At 34.9% G+C, this 21,600-nt stretch overlaps 1 protein-coding gene across 1 annotated transcript; it reads right to left on the bottom strand.

Moving 5' to 3' along the window:
* Positions 1-14,419: 14,419 nt before the first annotated feature.
* On the bottom strand, positions 14,420-19,773 carry LOC114578619. The gene is made up of 3 exons (XM_028691981.1): positions 19,500-19,773; positions 14,729-14,760; positions 14,420-14,614 (listed from the first exon to the last, which is right to left on the bottom strand). The coding sequence occupies exons 1-3, from the start codon at positions 19,771-19,773 to the stop codon at positions 14,456-14,458; spliced, it is 465 nt and encodes a 154-aa protein (XP_028547814.1). The 3' UTR covers positions 14,420-14,455.
* Between the last annotated feature and the right edge of the window lie 1,827 nt (positions 19,774-21,600).

Here is a 21,600-nt window from a genome sequence, read left to right as displayed (position 1 = left end):
TTCTTCGAATTGTGTAGAATCTTCCCTCGTGGTTTGTATTGTAAATTTGTTGCGCTCAAGTATGACTATGAGCGATGCACTATCTTTTGTTTGGCTGCTACTTTCTTGCCGTTCTCTCATTACTTTCCAGAAAACTTAGAAATAAAATGCTATGTTGAGTTATCTATCTCACAATAATTTTACATCCTATTTTATAAATGATACGTCATCACAAATTTATCTTGATCAGGCACAAATCTCGAGGCAAAAAGCTAGTTGGAAACTTCAAAGATTAAATTCAGGAGCATCTGAACTCCGATTTCAGTGAGCTTATAGTCAAACTGAGCTTATCGGAAACACGAACCAAATGACACTGAATTCGACCCAATCCGAGCCCAAATGGGTCCGAATTAATCAAGGACCCGAAGCGCTGTTGGAAGGTTTGAATCACAATTTGAGTTACCAAACAGACTCCGAATTTAACGAGCTTATACTCGAATCGAACGGCTCGACGAGACGAATCTAACGAGCCTAAGATCGCCGAATTTTGACATCACTAATGCCTTAAAATGACCAACGAACAGTACACAATAGTAGTATTCAATATCGTACGTCCATTCGACCACTCCCTATTCGCCCCTGATCTCGCGACTATTTACGAGCTATGCCACTCCAGAAAAACTATAAATATAGCCCTCATTCTTCACAAAGAGAGGGGGGGGGGGAGTGAAGAGAGAGAAAAAGCAGTCAATGCAGCGGCAGGCAAATCAATCATTTCAATTCAATCAATCAATATCCGTCAATCAAATCAATACGGTCAAATCAATGAAATCAGTCGAGAAAAGCAATACGGAACAATGAATCTATACGACAGTCAATACGGTACAGAAACAGTAGGCAGTAGTACGATGTCCATGTTCATGCTATCAATACAGTATCTATATCTATCAATGTCCATATCAATGCTCAGTAGTATCAATGTTCAGTAGTCAATCGATGAAATCAGTGAAATCGTACGATACAGTAAACCCGATCAAATCCGTAAAATCCGTAAATCAATACATTAAACATGCAATCAATACGATAATACTGAACAATGTATAATCAATGGTCATGTTGCTGTTGTAGAATTCATATTGCTGTTGTAGATATCAATATATTGGTTCTATGAAAAGAGTCGTCACTCTATTGCCCGTCGGCCGCCCGTCGGCATATAATCTCCTTATGACTCCCAATCGTTATATCAATGATCAATGGTTTAAAGGAAAGCCCGTCGGCCCACCATCCTGTACAGGTCAATATCAATCTTCAACCAATGTTCAACCAGGTTATACGTGTGTTCCAGTATCAATAATCAATCAATAATCAGTTTAATAATCAATATTAAAGCAATCTATAGCAATCATATCAATAATCAATAGCATATCAATCTAATCTATCAATTTCGGGAAAATCAGAAAAACTACGAAAATCGGTCAGAGTAACGGCAGTCTATCAAATTTACACAAAAATCCTGCAAAATCATAATTCACCAAATTACAATAGAACGTTCACGACATCAATATAAGACTATTATTCTATAGAATCCAAATCAAATCACGTCCTGATATTTTTCTATTCAATTAAAATCGCGTAGAATCAATTCCGACCGATAAAATCATCGTAGAAAATAGTCAAATCGTGTACAATATTCATATCTATAACATATCAGAAGTTGTGCGGTGAAAGTCGTGTCAATACGAAATCAGGTCAAAAGTTCGACTACAAAAACACAAAACAGTGCACAACTCGATCAAAATACAAAATCTTCGAAAACAGAAATAGGGTTCGGAGTCCTTACAGCGAGACAAACAAATCTTCTAACAGCGTCGTCGGACGAAAAGCGCTCCGTGGCCTCCAAAACCAAGCTTCCTTCTTCTCTTTCCTTCTCTTTCTCTCTCCTGCCTTTCCTCTCTCTCCAAAATGAATCCAAAATATCTCAAATCCGATATTTATTAACACTGATCGTCCTGGACGATCCAAATTTCGTCCTGGTACGATGGGTTTTCTGGACAAATTTCGTACAGACGAAATCCAAATTCGTCCCGGGCGACTAGCTCTCTGGACAGATTTCGTACAGACGGATCGTCCCGACTGCTCCAGGTTCGTACAGACGAAAATGGCAGATTTCTTCACAAATTTCTTCAGTTCGTCCAGTACTAAAGTCAGATCGTACGGGACTAACAGCACAAAAAAATCAGCTTTTTAAGGATTTTACAAATATAGCCCTCATTCTTCACAAAGAGAGGGGGGAGTGAAGAGAGAGAAAAAGCAAGAAGGAGAAGAAGAAGAGAAGGGGAAGGAGAATCAGCTCCTCCTCTCGACCACTGCCGGAGTTCTTTCCGCCGCCTGAATACACCAGAATTATACCGGATATTCGAGAAACGTCGGAATTCTGCCCAACTTCCACGGGATGCTGAAATTCTTCCCAATTAATGACAGAGTTCCCTCCTGACGCCGAGACTTCTCCCAAGTGATTCCGAAATTCTCCTCGGCCACCAACAGACGTCGGACTTCTACCCGACGCCGGACCTTCACTCTTCCCAAGTTTCTACATGACGCCGGACTTTTACCGATTATCAGATTTTTGCTGGACGTATATTCGAAGATGGATTTCTTTTTATTGTTGGACTTCTACCTGACGCCGTTCTTCTGACCTTCATCGTCAGACACAGTCCTTCCAACGTCCGTTGCAAAACAACGGTCCTTTTGACATCCGTCGCTAGTCGACTACGATCCTCCTGACTTATGTCGCCCGCCGACTACAGTCCTTCTGACTTACGACAACAGTCCTTCCGACCTCCGTCGCCCGCCGACTACGGTCCTCCTGACTTACGTCGTCTACAAACTACGGTCCTTCCGACCAAACGAACACGTCAACAATGACTCTTTGTATTAACATCATGTAATGTACTCCATAAGATGTACATTCAAGCTAAGGCCTTCCCCCAAGGAAGGACCTCATTTGTAATCAACTACAATACTAGTGGATTCATTCAAACTGGGCTAGACCTCATGGGTTTTCCCCCTTTTCAGGTGTTTTCCACATAAAAATCTTGGTGTCTCATAACTGCTAGACCCTCTCTCTTTATCTGATTGCGTGCCGGATTTTTGTACAATGCTAAGACGTTAAATCTTATATTTCTCTACCGCCGCGAATACTCCTGGACGCAACAATAGAATATTGCAGTTGTCCCAAACATACCTTAAGTTCATTTATCATATTATTTTCCTTTTTTTAATTAAAAAAGAATATGATAAATGAACGCTATCTTTAATTGAAAGTAACGAGTCATGAGACCAAAGGTTAGGGCAGCTCGATCGCTTCAAAGAGTTCCCTTGCATAAAATCTTCCTTCATGGCCTGTATTGTAAATTCTTTGAGCTAGAATATGACTTCGAGTGCTGCAACTTTATTTTGTTTGGCTACAACTTCCTTGTTGTTTTCTCATTATCTTTTAAAAATTTTTGAAATAAAAAACTATACTAAGCTATTTTTCCCACAATAATTTTACATCCAACTTTAGTTGTGCCAACAGACCTTACGTATTTAATTTATTGAAGTCAGAGTTTATTTTAGAAATCAAAACTAATTGAGATCGAATCAATTTTTTGCTTCAATTAAATTTGGATTAAAGTTGACGAGTCAAGGTTAGATCAAATCAAAACCAAATGAATCAAACTTGAACCAAGCTACTAATGATCTTGAATCAGAGCTAAATTGACTTGAGACTGAATCATCAACAATTTTATGTAAGCATACTGTAGTTCATTGTGAAGCTGGAAGTTATCAAATTGAGAAAAAATGTTTCACTATGGTGGAAAATTTGAAATGATTAAGAAATACTTTGATAAACAATCGTGGTGAATTTCTCTAGACCTTTCTTATATATAGATTAATTTTACTAAGTAATACTTTGATAAGAAATCTCAAATAAGTCAAAACATATATAGGAAGATTTCACTCTCTTTCGTTACAAGTAAAAGTTTGAGATGATACGTACCTCATACTAATGACTTAAAGTAGATAGAATTTTTAAAAAGAATTAGTCATGACCCTTCTTAATACAAATAAAGGGCTCGGCTAAACTGTCATTATCATATCAAAATATAATCAAACTCTGAGAAGAAACCAACTAAAAGGTTTTAGTCTCCTACGTACAAGGCAAGTTTTCGATGCTTTAAGGATAATTACTTTTATAGTATATTGAGATTTCATCAATTATAATTACTTCTAGCTAGTCGAGTACTTGTAAACATCAATTAAGTATATGTATTATATGAATAAGCAAACATTCACAAGCTATATGGATAAAAAAAAAATATTTTCAAAGTTGCATAAAGGAAAACTGAATTAATATACATCATATAAGCACACTTTTTATCATTGTCCGACTACAATCATTTAATCATCATCAGCTAACTATAGTGTCCTTTAAACATTTTGTGCAATTATGATTCTTTGGGTACAGTCGCCCGACAATGTCTAAGTTCAGGTATAGCACTTATCGAAAAATTTCCCTTAGTTAATTCATCCAGGTAGATCCGCTGAATAAAAAACATATGAAATGTGTATTGATGGATATGGAGCTGGATCCCACATTGAAACATAGGGGTGTCAATTTTTGACACGACTTGAACCTGACCCGAACCCGACCCGAAAAAATCCGGGTTCGGGTCAACCCGGACCCGAAACAAGTCCGGTTTGGTTCAACAAATCAACCCATTTTAAAAATCAGGTTGGGTTCGGGTTGACCCAGCAACCCAAAATTAACCCAAAAATGACTCGAAATTGACACGAAAACTCATATTTGATACGAAAACCCGAGATTGACCCATTTTGACCCGAAAATCGAAGATTGACCCTATTTTTGACTCGAAAACTAGCAATTTTGGATCAACCCGGGTCATTCGTGTCGGGTCGGGTTGACCCGGACCTGAATCAGGTCGGGTTCTGGTCCGAAAACCTGACCCTTTTTTAAAACCGGGTCGGGTTCGGGTTGAACCGAATAGCGTCGGGTCAGTTCCGGGTTTGACCCAAACCCGACCCGTTGACCCGAATTGACACCCCTATTGCAACAATACAAGATATTGATTGATATTAGCATGGTTAAAGATTGATGTTGTGCATTTGCCTTGATAGAGCTGATATGAGGAAAATTAATAATTTTGTAATTTTATATTTAGTTGCATAAAAGTTAAAAAAAGATTTTGATGTTAAATAGATGTTATAGCTGATTATTTTGTAAACATTAAGATTTTATGATTAATGATTTATGAGATAATATTTTATAAGTTATAATTGATGGATGTATTTGTAAAAATATATAAATGAATATAACTTTTATTTTCTCCTCGCAAATCCTTGATAATGATATTGACGAATGAATATATTTTTTTGGATACCATGCTTTTTATTATTGTTACCTCAAGCTAAAAAAAATTATGTTGTTTCTCTATTATGGAATTTATCTAGCTAATTGCAATATAAAGGAGTGATTGATTGATCTTAATTGTTATAGTCAAAGCATAATAATTGAATAACATTTTTTTACTAAATATCACCAAATATTATATCCATAAATATATATCAACACTTCATAAAATTAAAGGGGCATGTGATTTATTTGGTTGATCATGTTGCGACCAATTATTTTTATTTTGATGACTATAGGTAAAATGTAATAAATAAATTAATAAATAGCATCCAAATAAATATACATTGGCGCAAAAAAATAGTCGTTAATATGTATAATTTTAGCGACCAATATTAATTAGTGATCGCTAATTTAGCAACAAAAAAAGCTTGGCTTCTAAAAGCTTCAACAACGAGGCTACTGTGACAAATCAACGACCAAAATATTTTTTGTTTTTTTATTAAAACCCTCAGAGGGGCCTACGTGTTAATTTCAAAATTTGGTTACACGGTCCTTAGAAGAATCCTCCAGCTCACTAATGCTCAAAAGAGCTACAAGATAAGAAGAATTAAATAAAACCTACGAGTCGGTGGTTCATTTTTCTAATATTACAAAAATGATCTAATAAGAAAAACGGGCTGTGAGCAAACAACACCCAAAAAAGGAGGGTCAAATCAATCATGTTCAGCACATCCCTCCTGCAAAAAAGAAGAACAAAATAGAGATGCAAATAAAAGAACCTAAAAAGGGGTACCTTGCTCATATAGAAGCTCTTGAGCCCAGCAATTTCCCTGCAAGAAACTCTCCCCACTAACATATTAGACATAAAGTAGTAAAAACTAAATATATAATGACTCTTATAATTAACAATGGAAATGAAGCTTTCACCAAAAAACCAATCCAGCAAAACCCAATAATAACTCGCTAATTCCCAGCACTTACCAGAACACATAAACAACTTACTAAAGTCAGCAGCAATATAACAAGATAAGAATCTCACCTCAATTAACCTCCAGTTAGCATGCATAATTGTAATCCAATTAAAACATCAACTATTAGAATAGATACCCAAAGTAATAGAGATTGCAGCCAAAACACCAGCACAAATATAGCTCCACCAATTAAACAGCATAATAACCCAGCCGCAAATAACCAACCATAAATAGATAAGAAACATTAAAGAGCTCTCCAAAAAAACCACACCTCAGGTAGCAAGAAAATAAGCAAATGTTAACCTCATGCAAAGAAAACCAAATACCCCATCCAGGCATCCCAGATGAATTGACTAAACAGAGAGCCGGAAAAGAACAAGAGAACACCAAAACCCAAACCAAAGATAGCAAAATCATCTAGTTCTAATATAAGGCAAGCCAATCTTATCTAGATTAACCAACCCCTTCAATTTATGGGGCACAATCACCAAATCAAATTCCCTTTCCTCCTCCATCATACTACTAAGTTTATCCAAGCAATCAGCACACGCATTGCCCTCTCTTAACACATGATTAATCAAATAGTTAAACTTAGAAAGGGCCATACGAATATTCCTAATAATGTAAAAAAATTGAGGAGAAAATATCTCCACATTTTTTATAATATGAATTAAGCTTAAAGCATCCACCTCAATTTCAATATTAACAAAACCTCTATTATTGCATATGAGAAGGCCTTTAAGTAACTCCATCAGCTCAGCAAAAATGACCTTCACGGAGATAAAGGGCCCGCATAAGCCACAATCACTTTGCCAACATTGTCACGCAAAATACCCCCAAAACCAGCATGAAAATTGTCGACAGAACCATCAATATTAAGCTTCAAATAAGGAGTAACAGGTTTTATCCAACGCACAATCCTTTCCCTTTTAATCAAATCCTCCATTTAAATAGGGATGCCCAGATACACACCAAAAGACTCACAATGAGTAAAATTTTTTGTAGAAAGAAGCTTGCCAGCGAAAATTTGAAGTAATTTATAATTAACATTGGAAATGATACTCTTATCCTCCATCTTTCTACCATCATGCTTGACCTCATTGCGGGCTTTCCAGATAAACCACAAAATAATAATGGGTAATAAATTAAGAACATGATCTTTGGCATTGGACATCCAAACAGTTAAAAATGACTGAATACTAGTAATAGAAGTAGAATTAAACACAGGAATATATTTATTAACTATCATAGCATAATGACTCCACACACTTTGAGCAATTTTACCATAAAGAAACACATGATTAATACAATCAATATTAGAATAGCAGTAACATTTAGATGGGAGATAGAAACCTTTATTCCAAAGACGAGCATCCACCGATAAAAAGCCTTTCATACATCTCCACGTAAGAATAAAATAAGAAGACAAAATACTATTGCGCCAAATAGAATCATAAGCTTTAGAAATATCCTTCTTACTTCTAAACTTCTCCCAAACCTTCTTAATTTTAAAAATACCGTTAGTAGACATGTTAAAAAGGATACGGTCATCTTCCAGAGCATTTAACGGGATGTTCAAAATAAGATGCAGAATATTGTCCGGTAAAATTTGTCTAAGTTTATCAACATTCTAGTGATCATTATCAAAATAAAAGCTAATCCTGGTAGTAACAAGAGTATGAGAAGAGATCATACTATCAATAGATCCCTGTCCAAGCTAATTATCCTGCCAAAAATAAACATGCATCCCCTTTACCCAAACCCCATTGGATAAAAGGTTCAGCATACCAGCTAATATTGCATAATCTCTTCCAAATCGAGGAGTCAATTTTTTTAAAATTGATTAAGGAAGGATACCCCTCTTTACAATACTTACTAAACATGAAAATAGCCCATAAACTGACTTTCGATCTAAACGAGAACCAAAGTTTGTAAGAAAAAGCCCTCACCATATCCATAACATTCTTACAACCTAAACCACCTTCATTGAAAGGGCCACACGTATTATGCCAGGAAGACCAAAGAATACAAGATTTATTATTAATAGTACCCCAAAAAAACTTGTTGATTAATCTTTCCAATCTAACGCAAATAAAGGGAGACGAGTTCATAGTATGAAAAATATAAATCGGTAGAGAATTAAGAACATGTTTAATAAGAACCAATCTGCCACCAAAAGAAAGAAAATTCGAGGACCAATTAGAAATTTTGCTTTAGAAGACCGTAACCATATCCTCAAAGAGCATGCTTTTCTTTCTCCCCTTGAAAATAGGGGTCCCTAAGTACTTAATAGGCAGAAACGAGCAATTGAAACCACATATCCTTTTGATATCATTAATTTTACCTTGACTAGCAGATTTAGAAACAATAAACATACTTTTATTATTATTAATAGACGGGCCACTCATATGCTAAAAATCCTCAAGACACTTGACAAGAAACTTAACATTAGTAAGAGAACTATTATCAAAGATAATGAAATCATCAGTAAAACTAAGATGGATGATAGGAATATCACCCATAGTATGATAAAACATATTAGGATGCCTCTTATAAAGAACCTCCAAACCCCTCGATAAATAATCAGCAGCTATAATGAACAAAGCAGGGGAAAGGGGATCACCTTGACGCAAACCTTGACTAGATTTAAAAAAACCATTACTTTTCTCGTTAATAATAATATAAAAGAAATAATGCTCAATACTATGTTTGATCAAAGAAATAAAAGCTTGGTTAAAACCAAATAAAGACAGCACTTTATAAAGAAACTCCCAAGACAAGTTATCATAAGCCTTAGTAATATCCAGTTTCAGAATAAAATTCCCACCTTTAACTTTCGTATTGATATCATGAGTAATCTCTTGGGCAAGTAAAACATTATAAAAAATGCTACGACCTTTCACAAAGCCAGTTTGGTTCTAAGATATAATTATAGGAAGAATATTAACCAGTCTAGTAGCAATGATTTTAGAAACAAGCTTATTTTAAAAAAGAACATAAACTAATAGGTCTAAAATCATTCAAGTTATTGGTAGCAACCTTCTTAGGATTTAAAACAATGTTAGTAGAAGAAAAGAATTTCATATATGGTTTACCCGAGAAGAAGTCAGCCACTGCCTCCAAAATATCCCCCTTAGTAATGTGCCAAGTCTTAATGAAAAATTTAGTAGTAAACCCATCAGGGCCTGCAACTGAATCAATATTCATATCCTACATAACCTTCCAAACCTCCTCTTCAGACGGAACAAGAGTAAGTTGGAAATTATCAGCCTCAGAAATACAACAAGGAACAATATAAGGATTATTAATAGGAGTCGGTTGAAAAACACTGTTAAAAATGTTTTTAAAATGCTCCACACCAGAATTTAAAATAGAATCTTCCTCCTCCAAGACCCTACCATCATTAGTAGAAATTTTAAAAATATGGTTCCTAGTTCTTTTCTTATTAGCCAAGGCATGAAAAAATTTGGTGTTCCTATCCCCATCAACAGTAAATTTAGTCGTAGCCTTTTGTTGCCAATAGATATCTTCCTATTCTTGTAAATTAAACAGATTGATCTTAGCAACATTAAGATCAGAAAGCTTAGTACTATCAGGATTAAGCTGATAAATCTGCTCAAGTTCCATCACCCTCTTTTCAGCATTATGAATGTTATCAAAAATATTTTTGAAAGTATGTTTGTTCCACCATCTCAAAACCTGTTTAAGCCTACTAAGTTTGCTCTAAAGCTTAGCCATACCCGAGATATTGTTACAAGGAAATAAAGGAGCCTTCCAATTATTTTCAAAAACATTAAGAAAATCATGATGGGAAAGCCACATATTTTGAAATTTAAATATTGCAGTAGGAATAAACTCTTTATTAGCATTTATAGAAAGCAGTAAAGGTGCATGATCAGAAACAATCCTACTAAGGTGCTCCACATTAGTCATATGGAATTTGGCAATCCAATCCTGATTAAATAAGACTATCCAGTCTTTGTCACAAGTTACCTCTATTCCAAGTATAAGCATTACCAAAAAAACCAATATCATGTAAGTCACAAGAAGAAATCATGGAGTTAAAATCCTCCATAGCATTAAAATTGGGATTATTACCTCCCAATCTTTCACTCGCATTAGAAATAACGTTAAAGTCACCTCCAACACACCATGGACCCGTAGAGATAGAGGCAAAATTCTTAATCTGATCCCAAAGAGCAAACCTGCCCACTCTAGAGCAAGCAGTATAAACAAAAGAAGCATTACATTTAAAATTAAATATAGATATAGAAACATGCACGACTTGAATAAAGTCTTCCATAATATTCATCGTGATAACATTCTTAAAAAAAATTCAAATCTTATTAGAAAAATTAGCAAATTTATTAGCAAAACCTAACTTAGAAGCCGTATTATCAAGTTTGGTCATAGCAATCATAAGTTCAAGTAATACCATAATTTGAATATTATGAATCCTACAAATATCTTTAACTCTAGTTTTCGAATCCTTCCCACCAATACCTCTAACATTCCAAATAAGGGACTTAACCATTAGAAGCTTTAGCATTTGTTTGTGCTATAGTAGAGAACGACGTAGAGGATACAAATTCTTTATTTTTTTCCCTTTTACTTATTAAATTTAGTAAATTGCTCCTCCTCAAAATTATTAAGAAAGGAATCATCAACAACGATTTTTTTGGGCTTAGAATATTCTAAATCTAAAGGTAAAGAGGTACCACGTTCGAGAATTTGCACATATTTCTCCTTCATGTTTTCAGTAGGGATAAACTCCCCTTCTTCACAATTCTCATTAATATCAGAGTCAACATTAATAGCTAAATTAGCTTCCGTAACTACTAAAGAAGTGTCATTAGAGTTTTTTAGCATGGAATCAACATATACAAAAAAGTTAGGCAATTTCTCACTATCATTACACAAGACATTACCTTCGCTATTAGCAACCAAATCACATATGTTTTCTGGCCCAACACAGCCATTCTCCTTCTCAACCAGTTTATTCAAAATAGCATATGATAAAAGTTGATCTGGCACATTATTAGAGACGGACAGGAGAACAGCTATCTCAACCGTAGGTTTCACAGTTTTTTTTAGTTCAGGATGTAATTTAAAACAACTGACATAACATGGCCATGAATCTTGCAATGGGAACAGAAATCGGAAACCTTCTCAAACTCGACTTTTTGCAAATAACCAAAAGCCTTTGAGCCAACCCAAATTTCTTTAGGATATTTTTTTAAAAATGTCAACTTCTACCAGTACCCTAGCCACAAAGGAGCGGGTCCTGGAAGCCGTAGCTTGGTCTGTTTGCAGAGGTCGCCCAAAAACAGAACCAAGAGCATGTAAAACTTGGGGATTAAAAAAATGTAACCTTAAATTCGGATCCAGATCGGAACTATGGGGGATTCTTCATGAACATAAAAAAATGGCGTCCATTTTAAAATTCTCATTTGACAATTATTTATAAAGTAAGATCTCCGAGCAAACACTCTACTATAATCTAGATCATTAGATAACTGAATCGCTACATGTCTAGAATCCAAAAGCCCCACTGAATAAAAATTAGAGAGTTTAAGATTAGCAAAAAAAAAAGCGTATAGAGTCAAGATTCGGTCGACGTAAAGCAAACTTCCCAACAAGGGTAAACTGAAAAGGACTAGCTAGCTTAAGAACATCCTTATCAGAAATCAGAATAGTTGGAACACCGTTCACAACAGATTGAGTAAATTTAGGAGTGCTATCACCTTGCATCAGGTTACCAGAGAGCACGTCTTTGAAAGAGCGAGTAGGCGACTTAGTAGATTCAACACCATCAAGATCGAAAAAGCCCCTACTTTTTTCATGTATCGGGCTGGTAGCCTTCCCCCAAGCGTTGGATGAAGACATCCTTGCCAAAAAATGAATCCCCAAACAGGGCTAGAAGGCCGAAAGGGACACCAGAGAGCACACGATGGAAGAAAAATGGAAGGAGAAGAGAGAAAAACAGCGCTCCGAAGAAGGCCAAAGTAAGCCCTAGAAATCGCCTAAGAAGCGGCAAGGGCGAGAGCTCAGAGCGCTTGACAACTATGGTTATTGGTCCTTGTTGAAATACTCTTCCGTCTTAAGATTATAGGGCTTTGTTCTGTTGAAGTGACCAAAATATTTTTTGTTGCTATTTTCTTTAGAGGCAAAATTATCATTTTTAACGACCAATTTTGATGGTCGCTAATTACCTATTTTCTTGAAGTATCATGTGATTTTATGATTTGATTTGTTCGTTAAAGTATCAGTTTTGTTGTTGGTTGTTAAAGCCAAAAATCACATGATTTTAACTAAAATTGAGGATATGTGATATACAATGAACCTATATATTTTGCAAAGAACTTAGTTGGTAACAGAATTTTTTTATTTCTGGGATGACTCATCATAGAATAATTGGTAAGATATGATAGTATAGAATACTATACCTTGCATTACCATTTAATTGGTAATAAAAGAAGATATTCCGAACTCCGAAGGATAAGAGCATATGCGCTCCACCTGCTTTGCTTTTGCTTGCAATCATTCATAGAAGCTGTAGGGACTATTGGAATCTTGACCTGGACTTACTACCTCTCTTCTATAGCACTAATTAAAGGAGAGAAATAATTAAACCCTCCAAGCCTATAGTTAGGATGTTTAGAAGCATATGATGCCTTATGAAGACTTCACCTTTACGTTTTTCTCCTCCACAAATAATATAGTGATCCTCTATAAAAAGGCAAGCTATGCCACCATCACTACCATGCAAACAAAGCTTAATTACCAAAGCTTCCAAGGAAGAAATATGAACTCCTTCCCTCCTCCTCTTCCCTCTAGCTCTAAGGCTCGTAATATCCAGCCCAAGCCTAAGATGAATGATCATTATCGTCTTGAAAAAGTGGGAAAAGATGGCTTTATGATGCTGGAGAAGATGTTGGAACCAGCAGTGATTGACAGTACCGAAGCTGCGAAGAAGTACGGTGGATTTGTAGTTTCCACGCCAGTTCCCAAGGAGCAGCCAAGGCCTAGAAATCTCCCTCGTAAGCTTCCTCGCTGGATTTTCTAAGTAAGCTCTCTTTAGTGCAGCAACGTACACACTTATATATATGTAATAGTATAGGTAGAAGAAGTTGCTCTGCAGTAGAGACTTCAATAAGCGCTGATGCTACTTGTAATGCATCGATGTATAGCAAAGTAAATATGTGTTATATATTAAGCTTTTGGTAAGTAGATACGTTCATCATAAGCTCTTTCTCTTTCTTTTTCAAATTTTTTTTTTTTGGATTTTCGGACTGATATATAAGACGCTTTTAAATAAAATAAGATGGGCTAAAAGGCTTATGCACGCTATGTAATTAAAACTTTAATTAGCTTTCTTGCATAACAGGCTACTTTCAATTCTATATTGAGAAAAATACTTACAATGATTAACTTGGTGAAAAATGAAGGGGTGAAAAATGAAGGGAGATTTGAATTTGAAGTGTTGGAAGATTTAGATTTCGTTTGAGACAGCTTTTTTACTGCTTCTTAAAATAGCTTTTTAGTACAAAATTAATTTTTTGAGAAAGATGTTTTTTAATTTTATACTAAAAAGTTATTTTGAGAAGCAGTAAAAAGCCGTCCCAAATGAATCCTTAATTTATGTATGGAAGACAATTTTTTTAATTACTTTTTAAAAATTTATCTTTAAAAAAATGTTTTTGAATAAGCATTTTTGAAGCTGTGAATAAAAAAAATAACAAAAACAAAAAGCTTAAGTTGCCCAAACAAAGCAATTTTCTTTCTCTATTATTAAAATAGAATTCAGTATTTCTCTTGTTTAATTTACCCAACCAAGAAGAAAATCTTCTACATATTTTAGATGAACCAAGCAGATTTTCAGCATTTTCTTTCCACTTTAATTCATTTAATTTCTTTTCCTTTTCAAAAAAAAAAAAAAAAAACTTACAGAAATAGTATATATTTATATATAACTCAATGCATGATTTTATATTTTTATACTATTATTATTTTTAAAATATTAGTAGAATATTTATTATAGATGCAATTTTTTTTTTTGGGTTAAAACCCACCAGTAGAGGCCTACGCGTTAATAACAAAAACCGGTTACATCGTCCTTAAAAAGTTCCTCCAGCTCACTAATGCTCGAACGAGCTACAAGATAAAAATAAAAACCTACGAGCCGGTGGATCCTTTCCCTAAGAGTACAATCAAAACTGAAATAAATATACGGGCTGTTAGTAGACAGCACCCAAAAAAGGAGAATCGAAATATTCACATTCAGCACAGCTCTCCTGCAAAAAAAGACTACGAAAGACAAAAAAGAAATGGAAAAAACAGGTAAAGTATACCTTGCAGACAGTCGAGCTCTGATCAAGAAACTTGATAAGAAACCTACAAAGAATACTCCAAAAAATGATAAGATTACCACATAAATTAGAAAAAGCTTTAGGCTCCTCAATATTATAAATAGTCCAGGAATTTTTCCAATCAAATAATAACCCCATCAAAGCATTCATCAAGCACACCCTCTTCCCCTTCGTAACATAGAAAGGACCATACAGCTTGGCATCATACTGATGCCACCAGAAACCAGAATTACCCATAATACTCAAACTAAAATGCATACCATAGCTCAGAATATACCCAGCAATACTATTCAACCAGGAAATACCAAATAAATGCTCACCCAGAAACTGCAACAGATGCCCCCATTTATTAGCAAGGAAGCACATAACCATAATAGTGACAAACCAGCAGGTAAATACCAACCCCGGAAAAGAAAACAAACAACCCCAACAGTAGCAACAAAGAGAAAACATAGCCAACATAACAAACCCAGCAGCAAAAAGAAAGAGAAAACAGAGCCAGCATACCATAAAAAACGAATCATCCAGTTCTGAAATAAGGCATACAAGCCTTATCCAAGAGAAGCATACCCTTCAGGACTTTATCTAAATTTAAAATATTCAATTCTTCATAGTCATAAAGAGTAGAACCCCTATTAGCAAGCCAGTCCGCACAAACATTGCCTTCCCTGTAAATATGCGAAATAAAAACATTCATCTCATTCATAATATTCTTAACTTTTCTAAAAAGATAAAAATAGTTAGCATTACCCGTGGCCCCATCTTTAATACTTTGCACAATAAATATAGCGTCTAATTCAATCAACACAGAATTACAACCATATTTAATACACAGTTCCAAACCCAGAATTAACGCATTCAACTCAGCAGAAATAACATCATTAGTCTGAAGAGGAGTAGCAAAGGCAACCACGACCTCACCACAAAAATCACGAATAATACCTCCCGCTCCAGCCGTCTTCAAACCCACGGATCCATCAGTGTTCAATTTCACATATGGAAGCTTGGGTTTTATCCAGTAAACAAAAGAATCAGCCATATTGGGAGAGGCTTGATCCAAGGTAATCTCAAAGAACACAGCCAAATGCTTGCATCTATAAAAGATTTTACTAGATAAAATATTGAAATTAAAAAGCTGCAAAACCTTTCTTTTCACATTATCAATGATAATATTAGCATCCATCTTCATATTCTCATGTTTAGCCTCATTTCTAGCCTCCAAATATACCAGAGAATAAGAATGGGTAAAAGATTGAAAATATGCCCTAAACTAGAATGAAACCAGTTCTCCAACATCAAATGTAAGGTATTAATTGTCGTAAAATTCTTATCAGTAATATTGTTGAAATAACTCCAAACTTTTTTAGCAATCAACCCATTAATGAAAAGGTGGTCAATATCCTCACACTTAAAACAACAAAAACACTTAGAAGCTAACGTAATACCTTTTCTTTGAATCAAATTGTCAACAGGGAGAAAAACTTTAATACACCTCCAAACAAAAGTAGAATAAGTGATAGGAAACGAACTATGCCAAATAGCCGCATAAATAGGAGATTTAACAGAAGGAATACGAAAATTCTCCCACAGGTTTTTAAGTTTAAATTTACCATTGGAGGACACAGTCGAAAGAATTTGATCATTGCAATTCATCTGTAAAGGAATTTTCAAAATCCTGTCCACCAAACAGATAGGTAAAATTTCTTTTAACTTATCAATATTCCACCCATTATTTAAAAAGAAAGAAGACACTTTAATAGTTTCCAAGGTATGAGAATTTAAGTAAGCATCAATCACAGCATTACCCAACCAATTGTCTTGCCAAAAATAAATGTCGCCCTTACCCAAGCCCCATTGAATAAAGTTTTCAACTTCCCCTTTTATGCTACACAGCCTTTTCCAAGTCCTAGAATCAGTATTTTTATAAAAACCAAAAGTAGGATGCATCTTATTACAATATTTAACATTCATATAATGAGCCCATAAACTAGAATTGGATCGAAAAGAAAATCACAATTTGTGAGAAAAAGCAGTAGCCGTATCATTCAAAGTCTTACAGCCGAGGCCCCCTTCATCTAACACCCCACAATTTTTATGCCACGCCGACTAATGAATAGCATTAGCACCCAATTTGGAACCCCAAAAAAATTTGTTAAACATTCTTTCCATTCTAGCACAAATAGAAAGGGAGGGCATTAAGGTATTAAAAAGATAAATGGGAATTGAATTAAGCAAAGATTTAATAAGAATCAAAAGGCCACCAAAAGAAAAAAAATTAGGCGACCAACTAGCCTTTTTTTTTTTGAACCATAGTGAAAATTTCTTCAAAAAGGAAAGTCTTTTTTTTACCATTGTAGATGGGCGTTCCCAAATATATATCTCATCGGCAACTTTTTAGCTTGAAAGCCACAAGCTCTTTGAATAGCTTGAATTCTGCTCTGGTTAACCGATTTACCAACAATAAAAGTACTCTTATCTTTACTAAAAGCAAGGCCACTACAACCATTAAAATTTTAACATTCTTAATAGCACCATTTGAAAATAAAATGAAATCGTCGGCAAAACTCAAATGAGATATAGGAAAATCTCTAATCGTACGAAACTTCAGGGAAATATTCTTAGCATAAAGATCTTCTAATCCTCTAGATAAATATTTCATAGCAATAATAAAAAGAGCAGGAGAAATAGTATCCCCTTGACCAAGACCTTTAGAGGATTTAAAATAACCATGCTTTCTGCCATTTATAATAACCGAGAAGAAAAAATTCTCAATACTATTTTTAATCAACAAAATAAAATTCTGGTTAAAACCAAATAAAGCCAACACCTTGTAAAGGAAGGTCCAATCCAAATTGTCATAAGCTTTAGTAATATCTAACTTTAAAATAAAATTGCCCCCAGTAATCTTAACATTTAAATAATGAGTAAGTTCTTGAGCAAGCAAAATATTATCACTAATAGTTCTCCCTTTAATAAAACCGGTTTGATTCAGAGAAATAATTCTAGGCAACACTTTAGACAGTCTATTAGCAATAATTTTAGAGTTCAATTTATTAAAAAAAATACACATACTAATAGGTCTAAAATCATTCCAAGTGTTAGCCCCTTCTTTTTTCTTAATAAGAACAATATTAGTAGAGGAAAAGAATTTAGGGTAAGAAGTGCCACCAAAAAAATCTTGCATAGCTTCAATAACATCCACCTTAATACTCTCCCAAGATTTCTAAAAAAACATGGTCGAAAAACCATCAGGACCAGCTGTAGCATCGCCATTCATCTCCTTGATAGCATCAAAAATTTCATTCTCAGCAGGAATTTGACAAAGCAAAACATTATCAGCATCATTAATCAGCTTAGGGATAACCGACGGATTATGAATATGCTCAATAACAGCATGGTTATTAAACATATTCAAAAAGAAATCCACTCCCGACTTACAGATATCCTCCTCCGTTTCAAGTAAAATACCATCATTGTTCACAATTTTATGAATTCTACTATTAATTTTATTCTTATTAGCAATAGCATGAAAAAATTTGGTATTTCTATCTCCCTCCATAACAAATTTAGCATTAGACTTTTGTTTCCAAAAGGACTCTTCTTGAAATTGTAATTGGCAAAGAGCATTTTTAGCATGATTAAGATTAAACAGGTTATCCTCATTCGGGTTGACAGAATAAATACCATCCAGATCAACAACTTTATTCTCAGCTTCAAGAATGTTCGAAAAGATGTTTTTGAAAACATTTTTATTCCAATGTCTGAGGCATTGTTTCAATCTAGCCAGCTTAGCCCAAAGCCTCAACATACCAGTAACCATATTATCTGGAAAAACAGGAGCATTCCAATTGGACTCAAGCATCTCTTTAAAATTATCATGCAATAACCACATATTAAGAAATCTAAAAGAAAAAGAACTAGTTTGATTAATCGCATTAATATTAAGAAGCATAGGAGAGTGATCCGATAGAGTTCTACTCAAGTGCTCCACATTAGTAGCAGTAAATTTAGCAATCCATTCATTATTAAACAAAATTCTATCCAAACGTTGCCAGAGATTAGTCCTATTCCAGGTGAAAGGACTACCAAAGAAATCGATATCATTCAGATTACAGTCATTAATCATGGAATTAAAATCTTCCATAGCTCTAACATTAGGGAGACCACCTCCCCTTCTCTCATTAGCATTAGAAATATTGTTAAAATCCCCTCCCACACACCAAGGCCCATTAATGTTATTAGAAAAATTAATTAGTTGCTCCCAAAGATTAACACGATTAATTCTCGTAGAGGCAGCATAAACATAAGACATAAAGCAGTTCATATTAAAAACATTAACATGACAATGAACAATTTGATGGAAATCAGCAACAATACTTAAAGAAATAGAATTGTGCACATAATCCAGATTTTGTTTGAACAATTACCAAAATGCATAGCAAAACCCAAAAATTTAGCAGTTTCAACTATTTTGTCCAAAGAAATAAGAGGTTCAAATAAAACCAGCACTTGAATATTGTGAATCCTACAAAGATTTTTAACTCTAAGTTTAGAATCTCTACCACCAATCCCCTTAACATTCCACAAAAAAGATTTAATCATTGCAATCTTTTAAGGAATTTTGAGCTCTAGTATTTCTAGGGGTAGCAGGACAAGAAATTTTATTGTGCTTACCTTTTTTCTTGCCACCTTTCAAAATACCCTCCTCCTCAGATATAATATTACCATCAGTAATATATTTGTTAATAGAAGAAGAAACCGTACCTTGCTTAGTGGGAGACTTAGCATTTAAGTTAGAAGGAGGCACAAATTCTCCTTCTTCATAATGTTCATTTGAAACATCCGCACCATTCTTTTCCAATTGATCAAAATCCTGTCTCGAAAGTAAAGCATTCTCAATAGCCACAGAATTAGAAATAGCAGACATATCGTTAAGCATATCATCAACTAAAATAAAGCGTTTAGGATCAGCTATAGTTACATTAATGCTGGAATCTAACACAACATCATTCTTAACGTTTAAAACACCAACAGACATGTCCTGTTCACCTTCTCCCACATGACCGATCTCTTAATCCCCAAATTCCATACTGTCATTAACATTTTCCACCTGTGCCAATTGGCTAGAAGGAGGCGGTTCCACATGAGAATCATTTCCTTCATTATTATGAACGATCGGCACATAAATTTGCTTATTCTCAGCAGATCCAAGCCTCCCACTAGCCTGAACAGCAGGCTTCTTAAGTTCCGGGTTTAGTTTAAAACAGTCAACTTGGGCATGGCCATGAATTTTACAATGAGTACAAAATTCTGGGACTTTTTCAAATTCAGCTTTTGTAAATAACCATAGGCCTTAGATCCGACCCAAATTTCCTTAGGGTGTTTTTTTGAAATGTCCACTTCCACGAGCACTCTCACAACAAAAGGGCGAGTCCTAGCAGCAGTTGCCTGATCCGTTTGGAGCGGCCTCCCAAAAACGGAACCCAAAGCATGCAAAACTTTAGAGTTAAAAAAATGTAATCGAAGATTTGAGAAAGAGATCTAAACTGGCACGATAGGAGAATCTTCCTTAATGTCAAAGAAAGGAGTCCACTTTAAAATACGCATTTGACAGTTATAGATGAAATATGAGCGTCTAGAAAAAACCCTACTATAATCAAAATTATTTGATAATTGAATAGCCATATGTCTTGTATCCAAAAGACCCACCGAATAAAAACCAGTTAGCTTAAAAGATGAAAAAAAAATTCCTAATAGCATCAAGATTAGGACACCGGACACCAAACTTACCCACCATAGTGAATTGAAAAGGCGATCCCAGTTTAAGAACTTCTTCATCGGATAAAAGCACAGTCGGAATACCATTAAAAACAGATTGTTGAACATTAGGAAAAGTATCACCTGAAGAAGCCCCCTCTAAAACTTCTTTAAAAGATCTAGAGGTAGAAGGAGATTTGGAACCTTTAGAATCAAGGTTAAAAAAACCTTTATTCTTAGCTATCAACGAATCTGAAGGTTTCCCCCATGGATTAGCTGGAGGAGCGACCGCCATGCGATCCACGCCCAAAAGGGCCACAAACCCTCAGGAATAGCCAACGCTTGAGATTCTCTAACAAAAGCAACGAAGAAGGGCGAGAAAACCAGGGAGAAAGCGAAGAGAACGCGATCTCACGGAGGAAACCCTAAATCGCCAGAGTGGCGTCGAAGGGATGAGGGAAGTGTTGTGTAGGTTTGGAGATATTGTTGATGATATAGATGCAATTAAACTTATATTATATATAAAAATAATATTATTCAGTTTGTTTTATTGGATAAGATCAACAATTTCCATTTTTTTGAAATAAATAAAATTTCTTGCTACATACATATACAAATCCAAAGATCCTAAAGAAATTAAAAGAACTACTTCCAAAGTGAAGAAGATATTCCTATGAGATACATGGAGAGCAAGCACTCAAGCATGCATTTTTTTTTAATTTAGGGAAAATCTATGGAGGGGCCTACACGTTAATATAAATAAAAGATTACAATGTCCTTAAAAGGAACCTCCAGCTCACTAATGCTCACAGGAGCCACAAAAGAAAAAAAAAAAGAAAACATTAGAGCCGATGGTTCCATATACTAAGAGTTACAAAAATTCCTAAGAGCATTATAGGGATGCAAGTAGACAACACACAAAAAAGGAAGAACAAAAATAGATCAATCAGCACCAACTTCCTGCAAAAAAAGGTAGGCAACACAACACCTTCCCAAAAAAACCTTGAACATGTGACCTACCATCACAAAAAGCCAAGACAATCATCCAGCCTCCAAAACTACAAAAAAGAAACTCCAACACAAGGGGATAAAGTTGCAAGATGGATGG

Source organism: Dendrobium catenatum, unplaced genomic scaffold (genome assembly GCF_001605985.2).
Source record: "Dendrobium catenatum unplaced genomic scaffold, ASM160598v2 original_scaffold_96786, whole genome shotgun sequence".
NCBI classification, from domain to species: Eukaryota; Viridiplantae; Streptophyta; class Magnoliopsida; order Asparagales; family Orchidaceae; genus Dendrobium; species Dendrobium catenatum.
Note: the sequence above shows the minus strand (reverse complement) of the source record. Positions and strands in the feature narration are given on the sequence as shown.